Raw genomic sequence first — 24,614 nt, 5'->3', positions numbered from 1 at the left:
GAGGACTTATGATAAGCTGGCAGTTCCCAGTTATTTTTTCAACTAACACTCAGTGAGGATTCCATGAGGCAGTGTATCACCTTGGTGGGAGCCAATAAAGAGACCAGATATTATAATTCATATAGCTCTAACATTGTTTAGGGTACTTATCAGTATATTTCTTTACTTATTACATAAAGAATAAGAAATATAAGTAGTAAAGGTACAAAAGCTGTTTAATATGACATAAAATTAAAAGTAAAACCTATTTCTAAGACTTCATCTAAGTCTTTGGATTAAAAACTAAAGTGCCACTTAGTTGTTCATTCACAATGGAGTAGAAGGGTGAGCACATAAGTGTCTCCAAGCGCCATAAGATCTCCAGTTCTACTCAGCTTCAGGCTGAGGCCTCCAGCTCAGCATCCTTGTAGCAGTCAGTTGTAGGATCTGCAACACAAATACGGGATCTGGAATCACTGGGGAGGCACAGAGGTGGTAGGAGCTTAGGTTTCCCTGAGGTGGTTTGCAGGACTCAAAAGTTACCTCAGACCAACCTCGGAGAGGTGATCTTTGGTCCATGATATCCCAGGAGCCAGATCCAGAGGGACTGAATTCCTACTGCTGCTGTCTGCAGAAGGTGCCGTCTACAACTAAGAGTGTCTCTAAATTTCCAGGCAAAGGGCTGTGACCTGATTGCTAGTTCGGGCACCTTTCAAGTGAATGTCCTCTGGAGAACGAAACTGATGCAGAGGAAAAGGTGGGCTCAAGTCCTCTAGAAAGAAAAGGCAGAGGCCCATCTCCCTGGGCCAGGTGAGGGGCAGGAATTCTGAAGGGAGAGGCATGGAAGCGATAACCTTGCTCCCTCCACCCTGGTCCTCAACAGCATCCAGTGGCGAAAGCCTCAGATCAAAAAGGGACAGATTCTTGGAGCTCTTTCCCTAATTAACAGTTTCATCCTAAAGCAAACACTGAGCTTACTGTGCAACCCATTTTAATATAAAGTGACTGATGCCAAAATCATATATTTTCTTACATTAAGATATTCCAACATGTAAGTATTACAAAACACTCATCATAATCTAATAAGAGTTATTACTTAAATACTATAAAATAAATAAGGAGACTTAAGTAACATGCAATCCTCTCTGATTTTCTCATTCCCAGCAAGCCCAGCAGGTAGATTTCCTTTGTGCTTTGTGTTTGTTTGAATTCTACATACATGAATAAATTCTAAAGAAGTACAGCTTGAGAAAATGAGTGTGAGCTGAAGTGGGATGCGGAAGGAAACTACAGAGGCTTAGAACCCCAAGGCTTGGGCAGCTGTGACTCAGGTCCCACTGAGGTAGAAAACAGGGCCTCAGTAGCTACCCTGTTTGCCTGAGAGTGACCCCACTGTTCTGGGTTCTGGGTTGAATAACGGGCAGCCATAAACTCATGCTTTCATCCTCACCTGCACACCTATGGATGTGAACTCATCTGTGAATAGGGTCATCAGAGATCTTACTAGTGAAGGGGAGGCCGACCTGCATCTGGGTGACCTTAATCCTATATGCTTGGAGTCCTTCCAAAGAGAGGAAGACTAGACAAATTCAGAGCAGGAGCACCGGGAGACAGATGAAGACAGATGATCAGTTGATGGAGGCAGAGGTTGAGTTATGTGTTGCTGGCAGCATCAGGGAAAGCATCATCATGCTGTCACCTAGATTTTGCATCTAATCTCCTAAACTGAGTGTCAATTCCTGTGTTTACCTCAGTTAATCACTGATATGTGATAAAGCAGCCGTGGCAAACTAACACAGGCTAATTTCACCCTTTCCCTATGAGAATTGGTGGCACTCTAGGTTACTCCACAGTGTACACCACACTCAGAAAGAAAGACAGGAGGATTTGGCAGGCCTTAGTGGATTGGGAGGGCAAACTTTGGTCCTGAAGAGGGCTAGAGCCCTCTCCTACAAATTAAGGAGCCAAGGGAAGGCATAGCTGATCAGCTTTAGGGCTTACGTGGAAAGCACTTCTACTCACGGGGAGAGGTTCTCAGGGCACCCTTCACTTGCCTGTGCTCATGTTCCCCATCAGATTCCTATCTCCGCCTCCATATTCACACACAGTTGCAGGCACTCCGGCAAACTCCTCATGAACGCTGAATTTCCTGAAGTGGCAAAGAAAGTTAGTGCACGTGAACTTGTTTCCCTTCCCTCTTCATCCTACCCACTACTCCACACTAACACGTCGTCTTCCTCTTCTTCCTCGCTTTTCACATCGTTGATTCCTTCTGTGCATTCCCGGAAAAGAAGGTTGATGTCAACAGACTCCTCCTCCTCAAAGAGTGTAGACAGCTGCAGGGTAGAGAACACACGTGCTTTTCCAGAGCCATATGTGGAGGAACAAGGCAGTGAAGGGAGAGTCCATCCCAGAACACACTTCCCAGGGGCCAACCCCACGTGATGTGGGCCAATGCTCCAGACTTCAGCACAACTTCTTGCCTGGGCCATTCAGGGACACACCAGGTGATTTATGGTGCATAGTAGGGTTGGAAATCCATGCAATGTTAAAATACAGTAGGTGAAGAAGGTAGAGAAACATTTTAAAAGCATTGTCAATTGTATAACCTCACCTTCCTGGAGGCTACCAGGACCTTTGAGATGACAATTATAAAAGGAGGGGGAAAGAGAAGAGCTACAAAGAAAGGCTTACAAAGAAGAAACAGGAAGATTTTAAAATTAGGCAAGAAGAGGAAATAAATTACATGCATATTGCCATTCTCTACGTCTGACTCTTCTGAGTCCGAGAAAAACGCCTCTGAGTGTACCATTGCGGTGACCGTGATAGGGTGACCTTGCAAAAGGAAAGGAGAAAGTTAGCATTCAGCGGAGAATTAGAGCCCCTATTGTCTTTGTCATACCATGACCTGAGCTTGGCACCCAATTCTGTCTGTATCACTCCCAACTGTCTTTGGGCCTCGATAGCGTCTCCTGTGCCCTGTGTGGTTGGCCTAATGTCAACAGGGTCCGTTTACCAGACCTCACATACTATAACTTTGGGGAGGAATGCCCATTTCCTCCTTGTCCTCAAAGAAGGCAGGCATATTCTCTATGTCTTGCTAAGCATGATGTTGATTTCCTTTCCATCATCTTCCCTCATAACCTCCCTGCCTCTCTTCTCTCTCCCAATACTGCTTATTTCCTTTATTCTTGTCTTCCATTCACATTGTTCTTCCTTATGAGAACATAGGGGAATGATCAAGCGTATCATGCCACCCTCTCCATTCAATGGATTGGCCAATTACCAATTCAACCAATGCCAGATGTAACGCTCAGGATCTGGAGTTGAATCAGATCTTGTGGAAGAGAGCTACCACCAACCCCCAAAATCAAGTGGTTTTTGAAGTGTCTGTTATGGCTTTAGGTGTGAAGCAAACATTCTGTCCTCTCAACATCTCCATAGGTTCCAAAAAAACGATTTAGAGAGGATTAACATGAAATTAGGCGTAAAGTAACTTGTCCACATTCCCTTATCTTGCAAGTGTGTTAATAGCCTTGTGTAGAATGTGTGGCTATTTAAATGAATTGAGCCGTCTAGGTCCCATCAAGCCTTCTTAGGCCTGGGTACCTTGGGTGCTTTGAGAAGCCTGCGGAAAGGCACAGGGAGAGAAAGGAATATTGCTTGAGAAACAGGGCACTGCTGACCATAGCACTGAATTCAAAGAGCAGGAGGAAACCTGTGGCCCTGCTGCCAAGAGGCTCTGATTTGGGCATCCTCAATTCCAGAGCACCAGCTCAGTAGGACTCTGAGAGCCAGCGTGTGAAACAAGTCAGCGGCCCAGTCACACAAGTCCTCAGAAAGCGTGCTGCGCTTTGAAAGCTCTTCTGGGGCAACTGGAATCAAACCATTCTCAGATATAATTAAATTTAGGTTTCCCAACTACATTGGCATTTTGGATTTGGGTTGGAAGTGCAAAATAGTAGTGAGTTCAAGAATGTGCTTTAGCCACTCCTCTCAAGGACACAGGTACATGCTAAGCCCAGAGAAAATGTTCTTCATGGCTTCCAACCCATGGTTAACTTTTAAAGCAGGATCCACAGTAAGGATGGAACATGAAGAAAGTAAAACTAGATCTAAAAGTGCACGGGATGAGGCCCTACTTCTCAGGTGCCATCTGGCACTAGCTAAAAACACTTTTTTTCCTGGTCCAGGTGAGAACCTGAGAGATTGTGTCCCAAAAGACCCGCTCCATTGAAGTTCAACACTTAAATCCAAACCACAATCTCTTGTATCAGTTACTATGGGATGCTAAGCAAAGGAAACCAAAGTTTTGTTGTCAGGCTGTTGAGAAGACATGAAAAAACTAATCCATGGGAAGTTAATTAAAAAAAAAATACATGGAAGTTTCATTTAACACACAACACACACAAAGCTCACGGTCATTATATCTCCTACTTTTATGTTATTGAAAATGAAAAGATGGAAGCAGGCCCTCATAAGTATTTCCTGTACTTTCTAATATCATGCCCCCTTCCATAGACTCCAAGGCACCAGATAACCACTGGTTTTGGTATCTTCTCCATTGGATCCTTCCTTGAGAGTTGTAACCTACCTGGATTGTCGTCGTCGTCATTGCTGCTAGTGGAGTCATACTTGCGGTCCGCAAGCCAGTCTTTAGGAAAACAAAGATGCGCAGGAACGTTATTAAGGATTGGGCCACTCCCATCCCTCCCTTCTTCCTTGAGACCTTGCTGGCTACCATAGGAAAACCCAGCTCTCTACCCTGGGTTCTAAGACCTTTCTGGGTCCCTCTGGAGCCCGAGGCCTTAGCAAGAATTTGCAAAGTGCTTGCAAGTGAGGGAGAGGAGGGGAAGGTATGAGCTCTCAACTTCTCACTCCCTTATTTAGCTGGAAAATAGAGCACTGACCTCCAATCTTGTCACCCTGAAATTATGACTCTTTGGACATGCTCTGTCTTAGAGGAGTTCAAAGCACAGACCTAGTGCTAGACTCTGGGCTGCTGCCTTGGGGAGCATTTTGTGAGGATGGACGTGTTCCCTTCTGCATCATCCCTACCTACCACAGCCACCTGCACAAATGGGCATTGGGCTTTAGCAAAACTGCAAAAACTAGAATCTGCTCTAGATGCCCTGGCTGTGTGAACTAAAATGACAAATGTTGACAAATTCATAGGAGAACTGTAGAGACTCTGCCAGGCAGAAGAGGCTTGAAGAAAACGTGTGCATTAGGAGTCAAAGCGCCTAAAATCTCAAGTTCTTTGGTCTGTATTCATTAAATGTCCAGTTCTGAAGACTTTCTTTCACCTTCTCGAAACTTCCCTGTCTCATATGTTAATGAAGGGACATGTATGTCTGCCTTTCTTTCATGCTGACCATTCAAAATGCTATGAGGTATAAGTAAAGCCTTACAAAGAGGAGAGATTTATGATTAAGCCAAGACATATTATTACGTCCCAGAAAGAAGGGTCCTGTACCACATTTCAGTCCCTGTAGAGCTTCGTGAAAATTGCCTTTGATGTTGATGGCTTATTCTTGAGTTATTGTGGTATACTTGACATATTGTAAGCCACACTAATTTAGGACATGATTTGATAATATTTGAAGAGATATTGATGGGATTTTTTAACAAAGAAAGTTGACACTAGTCATTGTGCTGTTTGGTGTGTGAAAAATCCCGAAAACACATTAAAGACTCACATTTGTACGCATGCGCATTGAGAATCAAAACCTGTATCCTGAGAATCACATCACAAACATACACATGTAAACACACACCACTTCCATGCAGACAAACACATGCCAACTAATCAGTACTCAACTTCTTAAGAAAGACAACCCTAGTTCTTACCTGGAATGTCCATTTCATTCACCACACCCACATCCTCATTCCCACAAGGAGGTTGTCATCAGGAACCTCTTTAAACTCAATCGACAAGGAAGGCTCATGTTTTTTAATATCTGGACTTTTTCTCAGCAAGTGTATGATTTCAGAATGCTTACCATTGTTGCTTGCTCTTGGGATTGGCTGCAATTTTACAGAGAAGATAATGCCGTAAGGATCAGAACTTAATCTATAGTGCTACAAGAGGCTTGTGTCCTCTTGGAGACTTTAGAATACAAGAGGGAAAGAATGAAGTTAAGGAAAACCAAAAGCAGATGTAAAGCATGAACAGTCCTGGATGATGCATCTCTCAAGTCCATTTTGATTACTAAGTACAAAATTCTTAATTCCAGGTGAAAAAATTTCTGCTAAAGAATGTCTTCCTGACATATAGTTTATAACCTGATGCTGCCATTTAGATAGCCCCCTTCAAACTGGGATTAGCTCCTAATAGATGCCCACTGAACACTGACCCACCAAGCATTTGAACCTCTCATCTATATTGTACGTGGTCAAATTTTCATAACTGAATTGGATTAGAAATGAAAGAAACCAAGAATGCAATGGTTCTATCTCAGATAAAGAAAGTTGGCCTTACCTTGGTGTAAGTAAATGGAGTGTGCTCTATGGCCTTGGCACTTAGAAGTTCCTCCAGCAGGCCCTCAGGGGGAGCTAGGAAGACAGAGAGTTAGCATCAGTACATTGGGGTAGTTGCTCTGGGTACAGTCATGAAGCATTGCTTGACTTGGACGAGGGATTAGAATAAGAAGGAGGCAGGTATTCAGCAAGCCTAAGTGAGCTGCTAAGGAGTGGAAGGAGGGCAACAGGGAGGAGCAGCAATACAAAGGGAAGCAGTCCTTGGCACTGTAGCTAAAGACGTCCCAGAGCACCATAAAAGGAACCTGCAAAGCTACTAAAAAAGAGGATGTTGTTCAATGACAGTTTCTTACCACTCCTCCTGCCCATTTTAAAGCCCAATGTTATTGTTGAACTTTGAACATTTAAATACACGTAAAGTGTGCAACTATCATGGGATATGAACAAAAACCCAATCCACCTAAGGAGAACACAACTGCTGAAAGTACTGTACAATGTGGCCATTTTTCTTCCTCTAAAACAGAAGGACCCCTCTATTTCTTATGCCCACATGGAAGGTAAAATCAGGATGCTTTCCACAGTAAAGAAAGCATGAAACCCCTAGTTTAAATCATCTAGATGTTCTTAAAAAGGAAGTAAAGTGATACCAACATACATACCATTTTCACTTACTCCTGAAGCCACCTACAATTAGAGAAATGAAAACACTCTGAGGACTGGAGCAGGCTGTATAGTGTTTGCACAGTTGGTTGCTGCCTTGAGAAAACTAGATGGGAAACAGGGGGTGAGATGAAGGCCCCAAAAGTAATTGTAACAGACACCTGTGGAAAGGCACAGCATTTCCTGTTTTATGCATCTCTCCCATCTATTGAGGAGGAAACCTAGCCCTGTAATGTAGAGGGGACTCCTTGAAGTTCCTCTTGAAGCAGAGATGTTAGTGAAAGGTTCCAAATGAACACTCTCCTGACTTAGGAAATTGTAGACATCATCTATAATTATTTGGTCTGATTTTCATATCTGAACTCAATTGGCAAATAAGAGAAAGGGGGAAAAAAAAAAACCCAAAACTTAAAATCAGCAATTTGACATCAGAGAAAGAATGGGTGACCATACCTTGGAATTTGACGGAACCTCCTCATCTTCCCTCTCACTGGGGGACTCATCCAGCAGGCCCTTCGGGGTTCCTGGGAGGACACAGTAAATGTCAATACATTGGGCGGTGTTCATGGGTTACTCAGGGACCTACCCTGACACTGCAATGGGCGAGAAAATAGGGACCTGAGGGGTAATGAGTCTGTAAAAATATGTTGCTGGGCCATCCTCCTTGGTGGAAGAAGGATGGTAAAGGAGAAGAGGAACAGGAAAAAAAATGAGAAATGAAGACTCTTTGTCTGTGTACCTAAAGGCATCCAAATTCAACATGATATAGTCAATCTAAAAATAGTATTAAACAGATGGTATTACTTACAGAGCTCCATCACTTTTCCTTCCTGTTTTTTTAATAGTTGTGTTATTATTATTTTCTTTAAGATTTACTTTTTATTTCTCTCCCCTTCCTCCCCAGTTGTCTGCTTTCTGTGTCCATTCACTGTGTGTTCTTCTGTGTCCACTTATATTCTTGTCAGCGGCACTGGGAACCTTTGTCTCTTTTTGTTGCGTCATCCTGTTGCGTCAGCTGTCCGTGTGTGTGGCGCCACTCCTGGGCAGGCTGCGCTTTTTTCATGCTGGGTGGCTCTCCTTATGGGGCACACTCCTTGTGTGTGGGGCTTCCTTGTGTGTGGGGCTTCCCTGTGTGGGGGACAGCCCTGCGTGGCACTGCACTCCCTGTGCGCACCAGCACTGCGTGTGGGCCAGCTCATCACACGGGTCAGGAGGCCCTGGGTGTCAACCCTGGAACTCCCATGTGGTAGGTGGACGCTCTGTCCGTTGAGACAAAATCTGCTTCCCCCTTCCTGTTTTGAATCTAGACAAGTTGTCAATGCCCTTTTGAACTTTCCACGGTCATTTCCATCTCCACTAATGCAAAGTGCTCCTACTACAATACTAATCTGTTGTATAGTGTTTTATTTATTCATTTATTGGTTGACTGGATTTAATTCTAGACAAGGTATTCTTTTGTATTGAGTCACTAACACGTTGTCATAAAGATAATTATAGGGTTTGTCATAATACTCATGGACTACCATTTAAAAGTACCCAATGTTCACCATATGATACTTTCCCTTCATCTTCCTTTTCATTACCATGTTTTTGTATTCATGGTGTGATGTGACTCTCCACGCTTATATGATCCATCCCACAGTGGGAGAGTTAGTTAGGATCGATTGAGGGTTGAGCGTGAATCTCTATGCTAGCTATAAGGGAAACTTGAAATAAGAATGATGAACATGAACCTAATGGCTAAGAGGGAATTTGAGTTCTTACTCATTACTCTTCCTCAAATGAGTAGCCCACGGAATGATCTTTTTTTTTTTTTTTAATGGCTTATGGTGATAACGTTATTACATAGATGAAAATATCCCTCCAATCCTTGTCTGTCTGCTTGGGCCTTGTGCTGAGCTGTGACCCAGTACTGGCAGCGATTGGCAAGCTTGTCCTACCGAAACCTCATGAGTCTGAGAGTCTGTGAGTCTACCAGCAACATATGGGGCTCTCTATGTGTTTTCCACACTAATAACTGTGAATAAGTATCTTGTAAAATGCACCTGCTAACCTGTGTTATGTGACCCCTGTGAATATCTAACACATGAGTGTCATGTTTAAGAAATGCCTAGGGCACATACATATATATAGGCAGTGGAAATTCCTTCATTGTCACTAGTGACCCATACCTGTGATTAGGTAATATTCAGTAGTTCAGAGTAGTAGTATAGGGGTTACATGCCTCAGTCCAAATCTTGTCTCTACAATTTAGGAATCTGAAACCTCGGGTCCTTAATTTATGCCCCTCAGAACGTGGCTGTAAGGGCTAGGGAGAGTTTACATAATTCCAGGAATGATTCTAGTGAGATGTTTACAGGTTATTGTATGCAATATGTGCTGTGGTGATGTGGTGGTGTTTTAGAAAGGTTTCAATGACAGTTGTCCTGCGTATGTTGGATGCTTCACTTAGGGAAACACACAGCAATGCCCCAACACACACCTTCTCAATCCCTCCAATAGGCTCGCTCATACACACTCCATGACTGCCATAGACACAAATCCATACAAGTGAAGTGAATACATCTACTGGGAGAACAGTAGAGCAGGACCATATTCCTTATCAGGAGGAATTAACGTTTAATGTGTAACCATACCTCAGAAAATCCCACCAGTAACTGGAACCACCTTGGCTTTCCAGGCAAACCTAGGATCAATGTCCTGCTTGTCTAATCCAAAATTACCTCAATTCAGTAATTCTAGATACGTACCAGTTAGACTTTCTCCTGGGGCCACCTGCAATTAGAGAAAACCGTATGAGGATCAGATCATGTTTTGGCTGTTTGCAAAGGATTTTTGCTTGATTTGCAGCATTAGAAATTCAAGTGTGAAATAGGGGTCAAGCAAACCTGATGAGCAGGTGTAGCAGACACACCAAGAAAGGCATGAGCTTTTCCTGGACGCGCATTTGTTAAATTCAATTTGGGTGGCGATTACAAATTCTTAATCCAAGGAGAACAAAATTGTAGCTGAGCAAATGCCTACTTTGTCAACATCTGCTCCCCTTTGTGGTTGATCTCTTCAATGTTGGATCAGTTAGAAGAGCCCCCACATGATGCTTCCCACCCCAAGGAAATGGAATATTTCATCTAATACGTTCATGATTAGGTATCCTCATCTGAAATCAATTCCAATGGAAGAGACCAAAAAATCAACTTTAGATCAATGACTAGTAAGCTCACCTTGGCTTTAAATGGGACCTCTTCATCCTCTTGATCACTTGGAAGTGCCCCCATCAGTTGTTCCTCGTCTTCTAGGGTGACACAGAATAACTCATCACATTGGTGTGTTTCTCACACATTTCAAAGTAAATTTATAGTCTTGGACAAGATTCTTAACTTTATAGAGGAGGTAGTTTATCAAGCATGCTGAGAACTGCTGTGGGACCCTCTTCTATCATGAAGGAAGGATGCAAAGAGAGCAGCCAGAAAGAAACAAAAATATATATCCCTAGCTCTGAAGCTAATATCAACCTAGACCTTCTGACCATACCCCGTGTACAAATGGCACTGAAAAACATGCTATGATTCAATGCCTGAGTCCCATCATCCCTCCTCTTTATAGTATATCTCCACTTAAGTGCCAGTATCTTCTGGAAACTCCAAATGAATCCAATCTCCACGCCACATATATAGACACTGCACTGACCATTTGTTCTACAGAAATGTATCACTTGATTAGAAGCAAAGTTTTCTGGTGGTCTGGATTCCATTCCATGTAATGCATTCTACTGCATTTATTCACTAACCCATTGGGATAAAGATAACATATCACAGAAGATTGGGAATACTAAAATCTTACCATTTAAATAGCAACACTTATTAATCAGATGGTTTTACTTCCAGTCTTTCTTTTCCACACCAAGTGTGTGTAGCCGTTGAAATATTGACCGTACATCACTGGCCATCAAATATGGGATAGCCATTATGTAGGGACATATAGACTGAGTGTCAACACCCACAAATGCAGCTCTTTAGGAATGTTTCCACAAGGGGTTTGGACACCAGGTTAAGAACCAAGGTGTATCTGCATTCTTATTTTTCAAAGACCATCTTGTGGGACTCGTGATTTGAGTGCCTATCGGGACCTTTGGGATGATGCTGTCATAGGTACTAAACTGTCCTCCCGATGCCTGTCTGCTTTGGGTAAGTTCCTGAGCTGTGACCTCAATCCAGTTATCATGGATCATGCCATCCCATGTGGTGCCTCATGACTCTCAGAATTTGGAGCTGCTCATTAGCATGTATGATTACCGTGTCCTTTGAGCACTAATAAGTATATCAAAGTCTGTGGTGGTTAGCACAGGTAGTCGGCCTACGTCATGTGACCACTGAGGCTACTTTATAACGATGGGCAGTTTTGGTCTCTTTGTAGGCTCATGTAATTCTGGGTTATGCATCTATACAGATGCTGTAACTCCCTTGTAATGGTTTCTGGTAAGCATATGGCTGAGTGGCAAGGTCAGGTCTGTAACTCAAAGTATGATGGCATGTGATTAGGTTCCCATTTAGGACCTTCCCTTTAGCAGTGCAAGAGCTTGGGATGTTCACCTTTGCGCTCAGTTTTCCATCTGTGTTGTGGTCATAGAAAGCAAACCCCAGATCCAGCTTTGGTGAGTGTGGAACAAGTTCATGAACACAGAACATGCAGTGGTGATGGCATATATTTGAGAAAACTGTCCCTGTTGTCCCTGGTAATTGTCCAGTCTAAATGGGATATAACATCTGGGAAACTGCTCATGGTTGCCCCCATATGCACACACACAAAGTCAAAATTACACCACAGAAACTCACACTGGACTCCCCAAACCCCCATGCATGCAAAGCCTGCACAACCTAAAGAGACCACAGACCAAACGACAGACTGTAGTAACAAGGGTAGATTCCCTTCGCAGAAACCATTTCCTCATCACCATGATGCTTTGTCCAGGATGTCCCCAGCTGAAAGTTTTCTGGAAGTTCCTTATTTCACCTCTGTTTTACCCTCAGATGTGGGATTAGCACAGAATACCTACCGTTTTCACTTTCTCTGGAGTTTCCCTGCAATTGCAAAAAAGAAAACACTATGAGGATCCTAGGATGTTGAGTAGCACCTTCTCAGGTATTGGTGATTTTATGAAAACTGATAGGAAGCATTCATAAAGTCAAAGGCCCCATAAATAAACATGGAAAATACATTAGGAATGGCTCAAGTGTTGCCTGATGGATATGACTTTCCAGACCATTTTGATGGCAATTACAAAAGTTTAAATCCAAGCAGTATACTGGTGCCGAGGCAAAAGCCCACTACCATATGCTATAGAACCTGGTGCTTCAATTTCTAATGCCTTCTTTATCAGGGCTCCTTTGGTAAGAGAAGCCTTCCACATATCCTTTCCCCTGACCAGTGGGTGATATCTATAATTCACACCATCATATATTATGATATTTGCTCAGTTGAAAAGGACAAATAAGAGAAAGGAATATTTCTATCTTAGACCAAAACAGATGACCTTACCTCAACATTAGGTGGAACCACTTCATCCTCCCTGTCACGAAGAGGGTCCTCCACCAGGTCTTCCAGGGGAGCTAGGGGGACACAGAGTAACACTCAGTACGGTGGGGTATGGCTGATATTATTCAGGGATCTTTGCTTGACCCAGACAGGGGCTTACAATGTGCAGGTCTGGGTGGTCAGGAAACATGGACTGTGGAGTTACCCCGACACACTTCATGGAAGAAGGAGACCAAAGAGGGGAAATCATGGGCATCAGAAATAGGATCCTTGGCTTTGTAGCTAAAGAGAGTCTAAATCAATGTGAAATAGCCCACGAACAAGTGGTACTAAAATGTACAATATGATACAGTGATATGGCTCCAACTCTTATCCGACCCATTCTGAAATCCAGCCAAATTGCCGGAATCTCATGGACATCATGAGATACTGCTTCACCCTCACAGATCTTTGTTGACTTTGAATTTCTCATCTGTTCTACAGGATTTTTTAAAATTTTCAACAAGTTCACATCTACATAACATAAAATTTGCCAGTTTACCCATTTTTATCTATACAATTAATTTACTGTCCTCAATTACATGTCCAATGTTGTGTTACCATCCCACCAAACATTCAATTCCAAAATTTTCTCATTACCTGAAACAGAAACTCTATAGCCATTAACCAATAGGCCCAATCTCCTATCTCCCTAGCCCCTGGTAATAAAGTCTAATCTCCTTTTCTTTCTCTGAATTTTCTTTTTCTTATATTTCAGAGAAGTACATCGAAACACTATCTTTCTTTCATATCTTCCTTATTTCCTCAGTATAATGTTTTTAAGTATCATGCATATAGTAGGGTGCATCAGAACTTTACATTGTGTGGCCCATTCTATGGATATGCTTTTTTTTTTTTAACTGATTCCCATATTGATGGACACGTGGGTGGTTTGAAACTTTTGGCCATTCTGAATGATGCTGCAAAAAACACTGAGTTTTCAAATACCTATTTGTGTCCCTCTTTTAAGTTAAATTCTTTTTATATATAGACCTGGTTGTTAGATTGCTGGTCCTATGGTAATCCTGTGTTTATCTCAATGAGGGATTGCCAAACTATTTCCCAATGTGGCTGATCCATTTTACATTCCTTCCACCAACGTATGGGCCTTCCAGTTGATTCACAGCCTCACTTATATTTGTTATTTTTCATTTTATTTTCTCTTAAAAACATTAGCTACCCTACTGGATATAAGGGGCACCTCATTGTGGTTTTGATTGGCATTTCATTGAGGATTAATTATATTGAGTATCATTTCTTGTGCTTATTATCAATTTGCATATATTCTTTCAAGATACATCTACTCAAGACTCCGCTAGTTTCCAACCCAGGAGTCCACACTCCAAGTTTACCTGCTTTGCTTAACAACAGCCACATTATTCAGGTATCATCTCCCTTTTGAATGAATCTGACAAAGCTGGCAAAGATCCTATTGTTGACAGCCTACGTGTATATATGACTGTTCTTCTGAATGAATGAGTTTCCTGACTGTTAACAGAGACCCAGTCAAGTGAGATGAACGGCATTTACAAATGATAGTGGTCTTATTTATTATGAAGTCCTTTCTCCCAAAATGCATACAAACATCACTTTGGATGATTTTTTACCTTAATTATAAGTGTCTCCATTGATATATTTGCCAAGGCATGGAATGAACCATAACTTAACTTTGAACAGAGTTCTGAGTGAAGAATTAGGAGACCTTTATAGTGACCCCAATGTTGGCAGCATCTAAATGGGAATATATTTCTTTGCTGTGCTGTATGTGTGTTTGTGTGGGGTGGAGTGGAGAAAGGCGGGATGGAGAAAGGATTGGGAGAGGACTGTTTAGGAGAGGTATAATAAGACACTGACCAATATTTTATCAGGGAGTGCTCCCGTGCAGTGCCGACACGATGACTGAAACAGTGATTAAGGCATCTAGGAAATGGGTAATTTTCAAATGACACTTGAAGTAAATGACAAAATAATTTTATGTGTAAGACACTAAGTGTTTATCATAAAGTTCCAATTCTTTGAGTAATTCTCAAAGAAAGAAAATGAAAAGGTATCAGAAAAAAATGTAAATACCAAAGCATTTGCAACAAAGTTTTCAGGAACTCAAAAGGGGAAAAGAAATAAAATTAAACCTCCCCAGAAACATGAAACATTTCCCTGGCCAGAGAGCACACGGATGTAGAAAAAGGCATGTAATACCATTCCCAAGCTCCCTTATCCAGTCGGCTAGTGTCCCTGTAAAATGAGAAGGGACACAGAAAGAAACAGTAAAGGGAGAAGGCTATACGAATGTGGAGGCAGAGGCTGGACTCATGCAGCTACTTGCCATGGATCAGCAAAGATTGCCATCCTCCACCAAAAGAGAGGGAAAGCCAAAGGAGAACTCTTCCCCTAGGGCCTCCAGAGGGAGCATGGTGCTGTGACACATCGATTCCAGACTTCTGCACTCCAGAGCTGTAGAAGAATACATTTCTAGGTCTTATTCTTTTTGTTTGCTATTATGTGGCCAAGATTTTGGTACTTTGTATGGCAGCCCTGGAAAATGAATACAGTACCCTTCATGATATGGAAGGCTCCATACAAATGACCATCACTGCTGATTCACAGCCAGTTTCTTTCAACTAATAACGGTTTCTTTCAACTAATAATTGAAACACAGCCAGTTTCTTTCAACTAATAATAACTCCAGTTCCTCAGATTCACCCAGGATAAGTAACAAAAGAAGGATGATGGACAACGCCCATCCCAAAAGACAGAGAGTATCTAGCACTGCAAGCAACAGTGTTTCCTCCATCTACCCCATAGGACCTAAAACCCATCTTAATCAGAAGTAGCATGGGTATAAGCATTCCAAAATCCTCCAGATTGAGGAATGAACACCCAAAAAGAGGAAAATGTAAATATGGGCCAAAGTAGACTGATTATTACTCTAGGACTAGAAGTCCTTTCCACATTGATGGAAAGACAGCGATCACCGCAGTTTCTGTGGGGAAGCACAGGGAAGAATAGGTGTCACATGGGGCATTTTTGGCACATTGGAATTGTTCCACATGGCATTGCAATGACAGATACAGGCCAGTATACATTTTGTCAAGACCTGTACAATTGTGCAGGGCATAGTGTAAACTGTAATGCAAACTATAGACCATGGTTAGTAACAATGCTTCCATATTTGTTCATCGATTGTAAAAATATATCACAATAATGAAATACATTGTTAAACGTGTAAAATGTGAGCAGATGAGGTGGGGTTATAATGGGAATCCCCATATTTACAAATAACTTTCATGTGATCTAAAACTTCTTTGAAAATGAAGAACATGTGAGTACTATAGGTAAAGCCCTTAGAAAAGTTGTGGTACAGTGTCACTTTCACATGAATGTTCAATTAGTAAATCTGAAAGGATGTGCAAAAATTTAACAGTTGGTACTTAACGACAGAACCTAGAGGAGTACAGAAAATGGAGGGAAAGTCAATCAAATTTCAATATACAGTTTTTCATATACTTTTATTTGTCTACAAGTACATTATTTTTTTGTTATCTTATGCAAAAAGCCTACTCCCCGAAATTCTTGAATACAACAACGATTTCCTTTTTTTTTTGTACATATTTGGAAATCCAGGGAGTGCAGAGTGCTGAGTTCTGTTTGTTATCATTGATGTCTGGGTCCTCAATGGGAAGTCTCACTGGCTGCACACAACTCGGAAACATGTGGGTAAACTTCACCCATGTCTGTGTTCAGAGGCAATATTTTGATGTGAAGCCTCTGTGAGACCTCTCCCTGTATCTACTAAGGCAACACCCCACTTCCCAGTAACAAATCTAGTTAGTTTCCTAGTGTTTCCATAATAAATTTCCACAAATTGGGTGGGTTGAGAACAGAAACTTATTCCGTCACAGATCTAGGGACAAAAACTCCAAAATTATCGTGTCCGTAGCACCACTCTCTGTCTCTCTGAGGAGCCTAGCCAGGGATCATTCCTTGACTCTTCTGGCTTCAGGTGGCTCCAGGTGCCCTGGCTTATGGCAGCACAACTCCAGTCTCTTCTTCCATCTTCACATGGCCTCCTTCTCCCAGTGTCGGTCCATCTTCACACAGCTTTCTCCTCTGTCTCCTACCTTCTTAAAAGTGCTCTAGTCATAGAATATTAACACCCACCCTTAATTCAATAGACCTCATCTTAATCACATCTGCAAATACATTATTTCCAAATGAGTCCACCACACACAGTTACCAAGGATCTCTGAATGTAATTTGTGGGACACAATAAAACACCTGAATTTTTGTCACGGGAGTTACATGACAATATGCCTTTGTCAAAATGCACAGAGGGGTAGACAGGAAGCATGATTCTCCGGAACAATGTACTGGTACTGTCCCTTTAATTGTACACACATCCATAATAATGAGAGGGGTCAACAGGGGAAACAGTGCTGGGTCTGCACTGGGAGGGTAGCAGGGAAACATGTAGGATCTTTTTGTACTCTCCGCACAATTTTTATGTGAATCTAAAACTCCTCTAACAATTTATATCATTTTTATAACAATCTCACAGCACTTTTTTGAAGTCAACTCTTTCAGCTAAAGTTCACAAATAGATTAATGACCAAACATTACCTTGAAATGCTGTTTACCAGTAAACACAAACCGACTTTTGTCAGTGCATCTTTCATTATGTGGTTGTGGTGCTATCTACTAACACGATTAATAAAGTTGTCAAACATGAATTTAAGAAAAGATGGTGCCTTAGCCTTTATATAGGTTTTTGCTCAGTAGGGGACACTACATAAACTACAGGCAACATTACTGAGGCAATACAATGATTGCAATTCCACTGTACCTTCCAAAGAAGAAGAGTTGCTTGGGGACATTTGATGGCCCTTCCTCTTCCTTGGCCACATGGTGATTTTGCGACGTCTGACAGACTGGGAATGGCGGGCAGTAGACTTTTTGGATTGAGTAGCACATTTTCTTTTTTTATACTTGAGACATGGACCTGGGAAATGCATGCACAATAGAAATATCAGTTGACATGTTATTGACAGTTGAGCATAGGAAATCTTTAATGAATGATTTAGAGTTCAAACTATCATCCTCTCATTAAGGAGCTTCCCAGAAGACCCCATTGGGTCTAATTTTGGTTTCAAAAGATGTTGCAGTTTTGTGTTGTTCATTTTAGACACTCAATAGACAGATGTGGGATGCCTTTATGTAGATGGGACAGCATAGGAAAGCAGCAAAGCACAGTGGCCAAAGTATGTGTGCTAGTGTCTGATTAACTGGGTTCAAATACCATTTAGAGGCCACCCAAGCCAGGTTATAGCTTGTAAATTTTCTGAGTTGAGTTTTCAGCACTGTCATTTGAACACTTTAAGATCTACTTAATCGTGCATATTATGAAACTGAAAATGAGTAATTGCAAGCAAAGCCTTAAGAAAAATGCCCAATATGTCAGAAAAGACTTAGAAGAGCTCAATTGTTAAAAGTTGGGAGGAATAAGCAAGTATTCTACTAGTGCTTTCCTCCAGAGAGGGTGGCTTGTCCTGAGCCTTGATGGCTCAGGACAGGGGAGGCGTGACACTGACTTTCAGCCCTACATGGGTGTGATGCTTTAGAGCTCCTGGAGAATATGTGCAATGTCCTGTCACTCCCAAATGAGTCCTGTGTGTTTACAACATTGCTGAGTGAAGGATTTGGGTCAGGAAATGTAAGCACTACCCCAGCTTGGCAAATTCCAGGGGTTCCAAGTTCCCTCCCAGGAGCCGTGGGCAAAGGCCAGCCAAGTACTTGATTCCAGGGAAGAGAATGAATGGCTCAAATCCTCACCCTACTGTCTGCCTAAAAGTTAATTCTCTGATGCAGAATATGACTCAGGTTCCCCCAAATGGAGTTCCTCTGAAGGACCAGGGACTCTTGTGGACATCCTACCCCAAACTATTCACACTGTCAGCTGCCTTGTGCAAGACTTCCTGGGGGTCAGCTAACCACTCCTGATGACCAGTCATCAGCTTGGCTACCATGGTGGCTCAGAACCCAGGATGTTCACAAATAACTGCCCAGGGCAGCTCTGCAAAGCACTAGCTCCCTTCAACCAGTGAAGCCTGAGTAAGCAGTGAGGAAGGAGAGAGTCCCATCCCTAGACATAGCTTAGAATCCCCATCTAGGGATTTCCTCAGCAACCCGGGCCTGCATTCCTTTGGGTCCCACACTCTGATCAATTAAGGGATTTCCCTTCTACTCCCTCTCCCAGGCTGCCCTCAGAAACCTGCATCCTCTGCTATCGTCCCACAGAAATCCTGTCAGGAAATCCCAGGTACTTTCCTTTGTAATCTCTGGTCCAAAATGCAGACGTTTTCCATGCATTTCAGCACGTGTATTCAGAGGAATGTTCTCTGTAATTTCCCTTTCCCATCTTTGTCTTTCTGGAGTTTGGTATCAAGATTCTCTTGATATGATGAAAGAGTATCCCTCTATATCTATTCTTTGCAAGTGTGTTCTGCTTTGGCATTATGTCTTTATGAATATTGTGTGGTAAACATAGGAAGCCACTGGGACCTGGAGATTACTTTGTGGGCACGCTTACTTTTTGTATTTCTTTTTTCTAAACACGAATGCTTATTTTAATGATTGTGAAGTACACAAATGCACTTCACAGGGCTTGGTGGTTCATATAAACACACGTGTTGTGAACACCCTGACCTACACTCAGAATGTGTCCAGCCCCTGGCGGCCTATCGTTTGCTACTTCCTGTCAGTAGACCCCAGCAATTACCACTATTCTGACCATGATCACCGTCATTTAGAGTTCTCTCTTTTTCACACCCTATCAATGGAAGCACACAGTATAGACTCTTTTGAGTACGGCTGGATGTTATATCTGAATATTGTGGTAATTCCAAGCTGTTGCTGTGTGAATCAACATTTGCTATTTGGAATGGCAAGTAATTATATCACATTAGGACATAGCACAATAAGTGTATTCCTTCTACATTTTATACACTGCATTGTTTCCCTGAATGACTGCTCAGGATCAAACTGTTGCAAATGAGTCTTTGCAGGCCTTTGTGTGGACATCGCATTCATGCCTCGTTCATGGCCCTTAGATTATATAGAGCAAGGACAGGGCCTGCTGGGTCACAGGTGCACACGCCTCTAATCCATACCAGAACACTGTTTTCCAGGTGAATGTAACAGCTCCCTCCCCACAGCATCATGGGTGAGTTTCTCCATGTGTGCGCCCATTCTTGGTGTTCATCTTTATACCCAGGTCATTCTGGCACACTTAAGAGGCACCCAGAGCATCCAGGATACAATTACCACTTCTATACATCAATGCAATTGACATGTATTGTATAGGTGACACCTTCTGCAAAAGAACCTGTACTGTGGATGATTTGACAGGAGACAAATCTCAAAACTTTTTAGTTCTCCTTTTTTTTTTTTTTTTTTTTTGGCCTTTTAATATCTTCGAGAATGAGATATTCAATTTAAAGTTTTCATTGCATTTGTTTCCCGGCAAAAATATGAAACAAAAACACCTATCTGTACTTTGAATACGTTTTTGTCATACAGGGTATAGTCTTATAAGTAACACTACAAACAAACGATGCAAAGAAATCAATTCTGTGATGTACTTCAAAATCTGGCAAAAGTTTTCTGTGAAGATAGACAATTCACTAATGCAAAAGGCTGTTAAAAAGGAATCCTTCCATTTAAGTTAAGCATTTATTTATATAGTCATGCTTCATAACCACTGAAGCACCTTAAAAGTCTTAAGTGAATTGTTATGAGAAAAAAAACCTAAAGAAAATCAATATTTGATATAAAACAGAAAGAAGAAAGTGGGTCATTAGTGACAACATTGATTACAGGAGGGAATGAAAGAAGGAGGGAGGGAGGGAGAAAGGAAGGAAGGAAGGGAGGGAGGAAGAGAGGGAAGGACAGAGGGAGGGAGGGAGGGAAAGAAAGCTTCAGGAACAAATGAGAAGCAGATTCCTTGGATTTCCAGCTAAGAATTCCTAAAGTGTCTTACAAATGGTAAATCTACAGATGCATAAATAGCAATGTGTTCATTATGACACAACCTGCATCCCATAACACCATCTGTTTTGAAGCACAGCTTAACTACCTTTAAAACCATTTCACCTTCCGCAGGTCCATTTATGCTGCCTCCCCATTTGTTGTCCCTTTTATGGAAGTTTACAGTTTATTTAGGGTCTGGATTATTGAATTCTGGGCACAGTATTTTTTGTGTTTATTCAGTAATCTGTTGATATATAGGAAATCTAATTTTGAAATTTAAAATGTTGAAATCCTAGCATTTAAGATAACTACTCTTTTTGCTATTGTGCTTTCCTTCTCAACTTAAAAAAAATGTTTATATTTATAGAAGTTGTAGATTATGTAAATGTTACATAATAACAAGTTCCTCTTTTATTCCATGTGTGTATTCATGAAAGAGCTGGTGCTTGATCTAGGGTGGCACTAAGCAGCGCACACTGGGGAATTCATTAAGGAGATAGGCATGGGTTGAGCACAGAGGATCTCTAACCAGGCACACAAGACAGTTCAATAAGGGTGACCTGGGCTAATAACCAAGGGAAATTTTGAGTTCTTACCTTCCTCTGTACATACAACTCATGGCTTGCAAGACTGGCACATTTCTCGGGCTACTGGCAATAATGTTAGCAAATACACTAAAAGAATCTCCCGATTTTAATCAGATACTGGCCAGGTAATGATGAGTGACCCAAATCTAAGAGATATTGACTTTGTTTCCGTACATAGTGACTTTGAACTCTCAGGTATGAGACTGGACAAATGCATGTGAAATTAGCAGTACGGTAATTTGAGAGGTAATCTGGGTTATGTGACACTGGCAAAATCTTATAATGATGGGCAGTGCTTGAAAACTCGGTAGGCTTGAATACCTTCAAGTACATGCATAGATGCGAATGTTGTCCAAATTTCCCATGTACATTGTTTGATATCCCCATGTCTGAGCTTTAAATGCACGTTCAGTTTCAATATTGGAGCCTCATGCCTGGGTACAGAACTTGGCTCTAAGTGTTAGGCTCTAGTGAGATTGTTGACATGTGCCTCTGTATTCCAGCTGAGGTGTCGGTATTTTAAACACATGCATGACATATGGCTGTGATGAGGATTTAATAAGTTACTGTATGTAAACTGTGCACTGGTCAGAAGGAATTATTTTCTTGGTAGAGTTGACAATGTTGATTTACCTGTGTAAACAGGAACACTGTCTAGTATGAATAAATACAAGCACACAGACACACGCACATTCAGATTCACAGTTACACGACACAGACTTACTCATTGCCATGCCTCAACTACAATCAATACTAATCCACACTACCCAAGGGCAACCCAGCTGCTTCCAGAAACATGATCAAAGTTGAAGAAACATGATCAAGGTTCTTTCCCTTGAGATCAGTTTCTCTCACATCATCCCCAATTCTCACTCCCACAAGAAATTGGGAATTATCCCAATTATCCCCACCTAAGCCATCATGGAAAGCCCACCAATTCATCTAGATTTCTATTATTCTCTATCCTCAGCCATTCAGTGATTCCAGAATACACACCTTGTTCTCTTCTTCTTGAGGCTACCTGTAATGAAGGAAAAGAAAGCATGTGAGAATCGGATTAGGCTGGGTATTGTTTACACAGGTCTTTTGCCCTCTTAGTTGCCGTAGAAAACCAGATGGGAATCCACTGTTAAGTCAAAGAGCAAAAAAGCAAAGTAGAGGACACCATTAGAAAAGGTGCAGACCCTCCCAGATTGTATTTCCTTCTATTCCTTTTTGGCACACAATTACAAAATTATTAATATAAGGAGGAAAAAATGCCACTAAGGCAGGGGGTCTTCTACATAGTATCTCCCAACTGACACCACCAATGTCGAAGGCCCTCTGGCACCAGCTGTCTGTTGGTAAGAGAGTCTGCCCATTCCTGCTTACCCCCAAGCAGACAGTACCTAAATTCTGTACTCTACATGATGAATTTTTCAAATCTGAATTTGATTGCAAAAGAAAGAAACCAAGAAACCAACACACTTATTTTAAATACAGAAAGCCAACCCTACCTTTGTGTTAGATGGGTTCTCCTCATCTGCCCTGGCATTAGGGAGTTCCTCTGATGGGTCGCCTGTGGGAGGTGGGAAGACACAGAGTAACTCTCAGTATATCAGGAATACATCTCATGAATTATTCTGGGAACACTGCTTGACTCGTGATGCTTCTCTTTATGGATGTTGGTTATACCAAACCTGAACTGGGCTGCTACTGGGCCACCGACTACATAAATCTTACTTCTCTTCTCATCTATATACATTATCTTTTTTCTCTGTGTGGGAAAGTGTCAAAGCACTTGCTTATCTATCAATGTCTATGAGTTCATTTTCCTATTTTTCTATCTATTGCTGTGTGTTGAAAGATATGCTGCTCATTGGGTGGTGGAGAAAAAAATTACAGTATTGTCCCCATACTTACCATTAGAGAGGGCAGTGGGTAAGTGAAAGCATCAATAAGTTTGTCAAATGAAAATTTTGGATAAACCCCAAGGAGAAAAGGAAAGGTGCATATTGGTTCATAAACTGACATTTAGAGACTCAAGCTCTTGGAAAACTAGTTATATGAATGGAAGCAATGGATTCCCTAAACATACTGAGTTATGTGTGCATTTCAGGATGCACAGAAATGGTAAAGCACGTTAAAAACCAACTTTACTACAGTTCGTCCTATGAAATGCCTCACTTCTGATGTGTCAAGCCAACCATTTTAACTCCAAATTCTGAAATAAATGATTTACTTGGCCCTTGCTGAGTGAAAAACAGCATCAAAACAGACATGGAGCTGAGGAGAAGATGGAAGGGTATAGAACATTAAAAGAAATACTAAATTTTTCCAATGGGAGATTCATTTTAAGGCAACCAGCTTGATAGAAGGAGCTAAAATATGAACAAAGCAGTAAGAGACAAGTATAAAGCTCATCTGAAATGTTGTAGGATGAGTTGGAGAGGAGAAACTAGAAAAGAATGAGGAGAATATTTTGTTGAAAAATAACTAGCCAATTTGAGGGGTATTAACTAAATTAAGTAGGTCAGTATGTTCACACCTCTTGAGCAGCAATTGAGGTTTCCCATCTCGATGAGCCGTACGAACGAAGCTGGGAGCTTTTCCACCTGCCACCAACTTCAAATCTCTCTGGGCACAGAGTGACAGTTAGAACCGTGAGGCAGATGTGCATCATGAAGTAACCATGGCGACCAGTCATCACAGAATTTTCAGAGTGAATGCCTTCTCCATATTGCAAGGTCCAACTGCTGCTGTGTGGCCATTTTCCTTTGCCACCAGCAATGACTGGGTGCTCCTATTTCTCCACATCCTCTCCAGTACTTGTTATTTTCCATGTCTTAATAAGAGCCATTCTAGTGGGCATGTTATGATACCTCATTTTGGTTTTGAATTGCATATCCATCATAGCAATGACAGTGAGCATCTTTTTATGTGCTTTCTTGCCATTTTTTACCCTTTGGAGACATATCCAAGACTTTTGCCCATGTTTCAAAATGTATTTTTAGTTTCATTTTTTCACTGTTAGAAACATTTCTTTTGATTCAGTCTACCATAAATAACTCAGGAGAGATTCCACTCAGCCTCAGATGCAATATTTTGTTTATTTTTCAAAGATATATACATCACACAAAACGTTCCATTAAAAATTGAAGGAGATTCCCATACGCCCCACTCCCCACAACCCCCATTTTCCCACACCAACATCTTCTTTCATTAGTGGTGTATATTTATTGCATTTGATGAATACATTTTGGAGCATTGCTACACAGCATGGATTATAGTTTACATTGTAGTTTTCACTCCCTCCCAGTCCATTCAGTGGGTTAT

The 24,614-nt window shown here is 41.6% G+C and overlaps 1 protein-coding gene across 1 annotated transcript; it reads right to left on the bottom strand.

Annotated features, from left to right (window-relative positions):
* Positions 1-197: 197 nt before the first annotated feature.
* LOC131273110 (uncharacterized) lies at positions 198-24,073 on the bottom strand. The gene is made up of 17 exons (XM_058275286.2): positions 23,827-24,073; positions 22,796-22,857; positions 22,296-22,320; positions 17,531-17,686; positions 12,655-12,725; positions 12,173-12,197; positions 10,341-10,411; positions 9,870-9,894; positions 7,573-7,643; positions 7,119-7,143; positions 6,461-6,534; positions 5,982-6,006; positions 4,574-4,633; positions 2,726-2,814; positions 2,206-2,315; positions 2,034-2,128; positions 198-426 (listed from the first exon to the last, which is right to left on the bottom strand). The coding sequence occupies exons 1-17, from the start codon at positions 23,852-23,854 to the stop codon at positions 377-379; spliced, it is 1,062 nt and encodes a 353-aa protein (XP_058131269.1). The 5' UTR covers positions 23,855-24,073; the 3' UTR covers positions 198-376.
* Between the last annotated feature and the right edge of the window lie 541 nt (positions 24,074-24,614).

The sequence above is a fragment of the Dasypus novemcinctus genome, chromosome 13 (assembly GCF_030445035.2).
Source record: "Dasypus novemcinctus isolate mDasNov1 chromosome 13, mDasNov1.1.hap2, whole genome shotgun sequence".
NCBI lineage: Eukaryota > Metazoa > Chordata > Mammalia > Cingulata > Dasypodidae > Dasypus > Dasypus novemcinctus.
Note: the sequence above shows the minus strand (reverse complement) of the source record. Positions and strands in the feature narration are given on the sequence as shown.

Bases quoted from the DNA above. Each gene is read 5' to 3' on its own strand.
- LOC131273110 (XM_058275286.2), bottom strand. From the start codon at position 23,854: ATGGGAAACCTCAATTGCTGCTCAAGAG. The intron at 17,687-22,295 runs GTGTGTATTCTG...TGCATTTCCCAG, and splicing joins CTCAAGAAGAAGAGAACAAG to GTCCATGTCTCAAGTATAAA. The intron at 6,007-6,460 runs GTAAGGCCAACT...GTAAAATTGCAG, and splicing joins CTCCATTTACTTACACCAAG to CCAATCCCAAGAGCAAGCAA.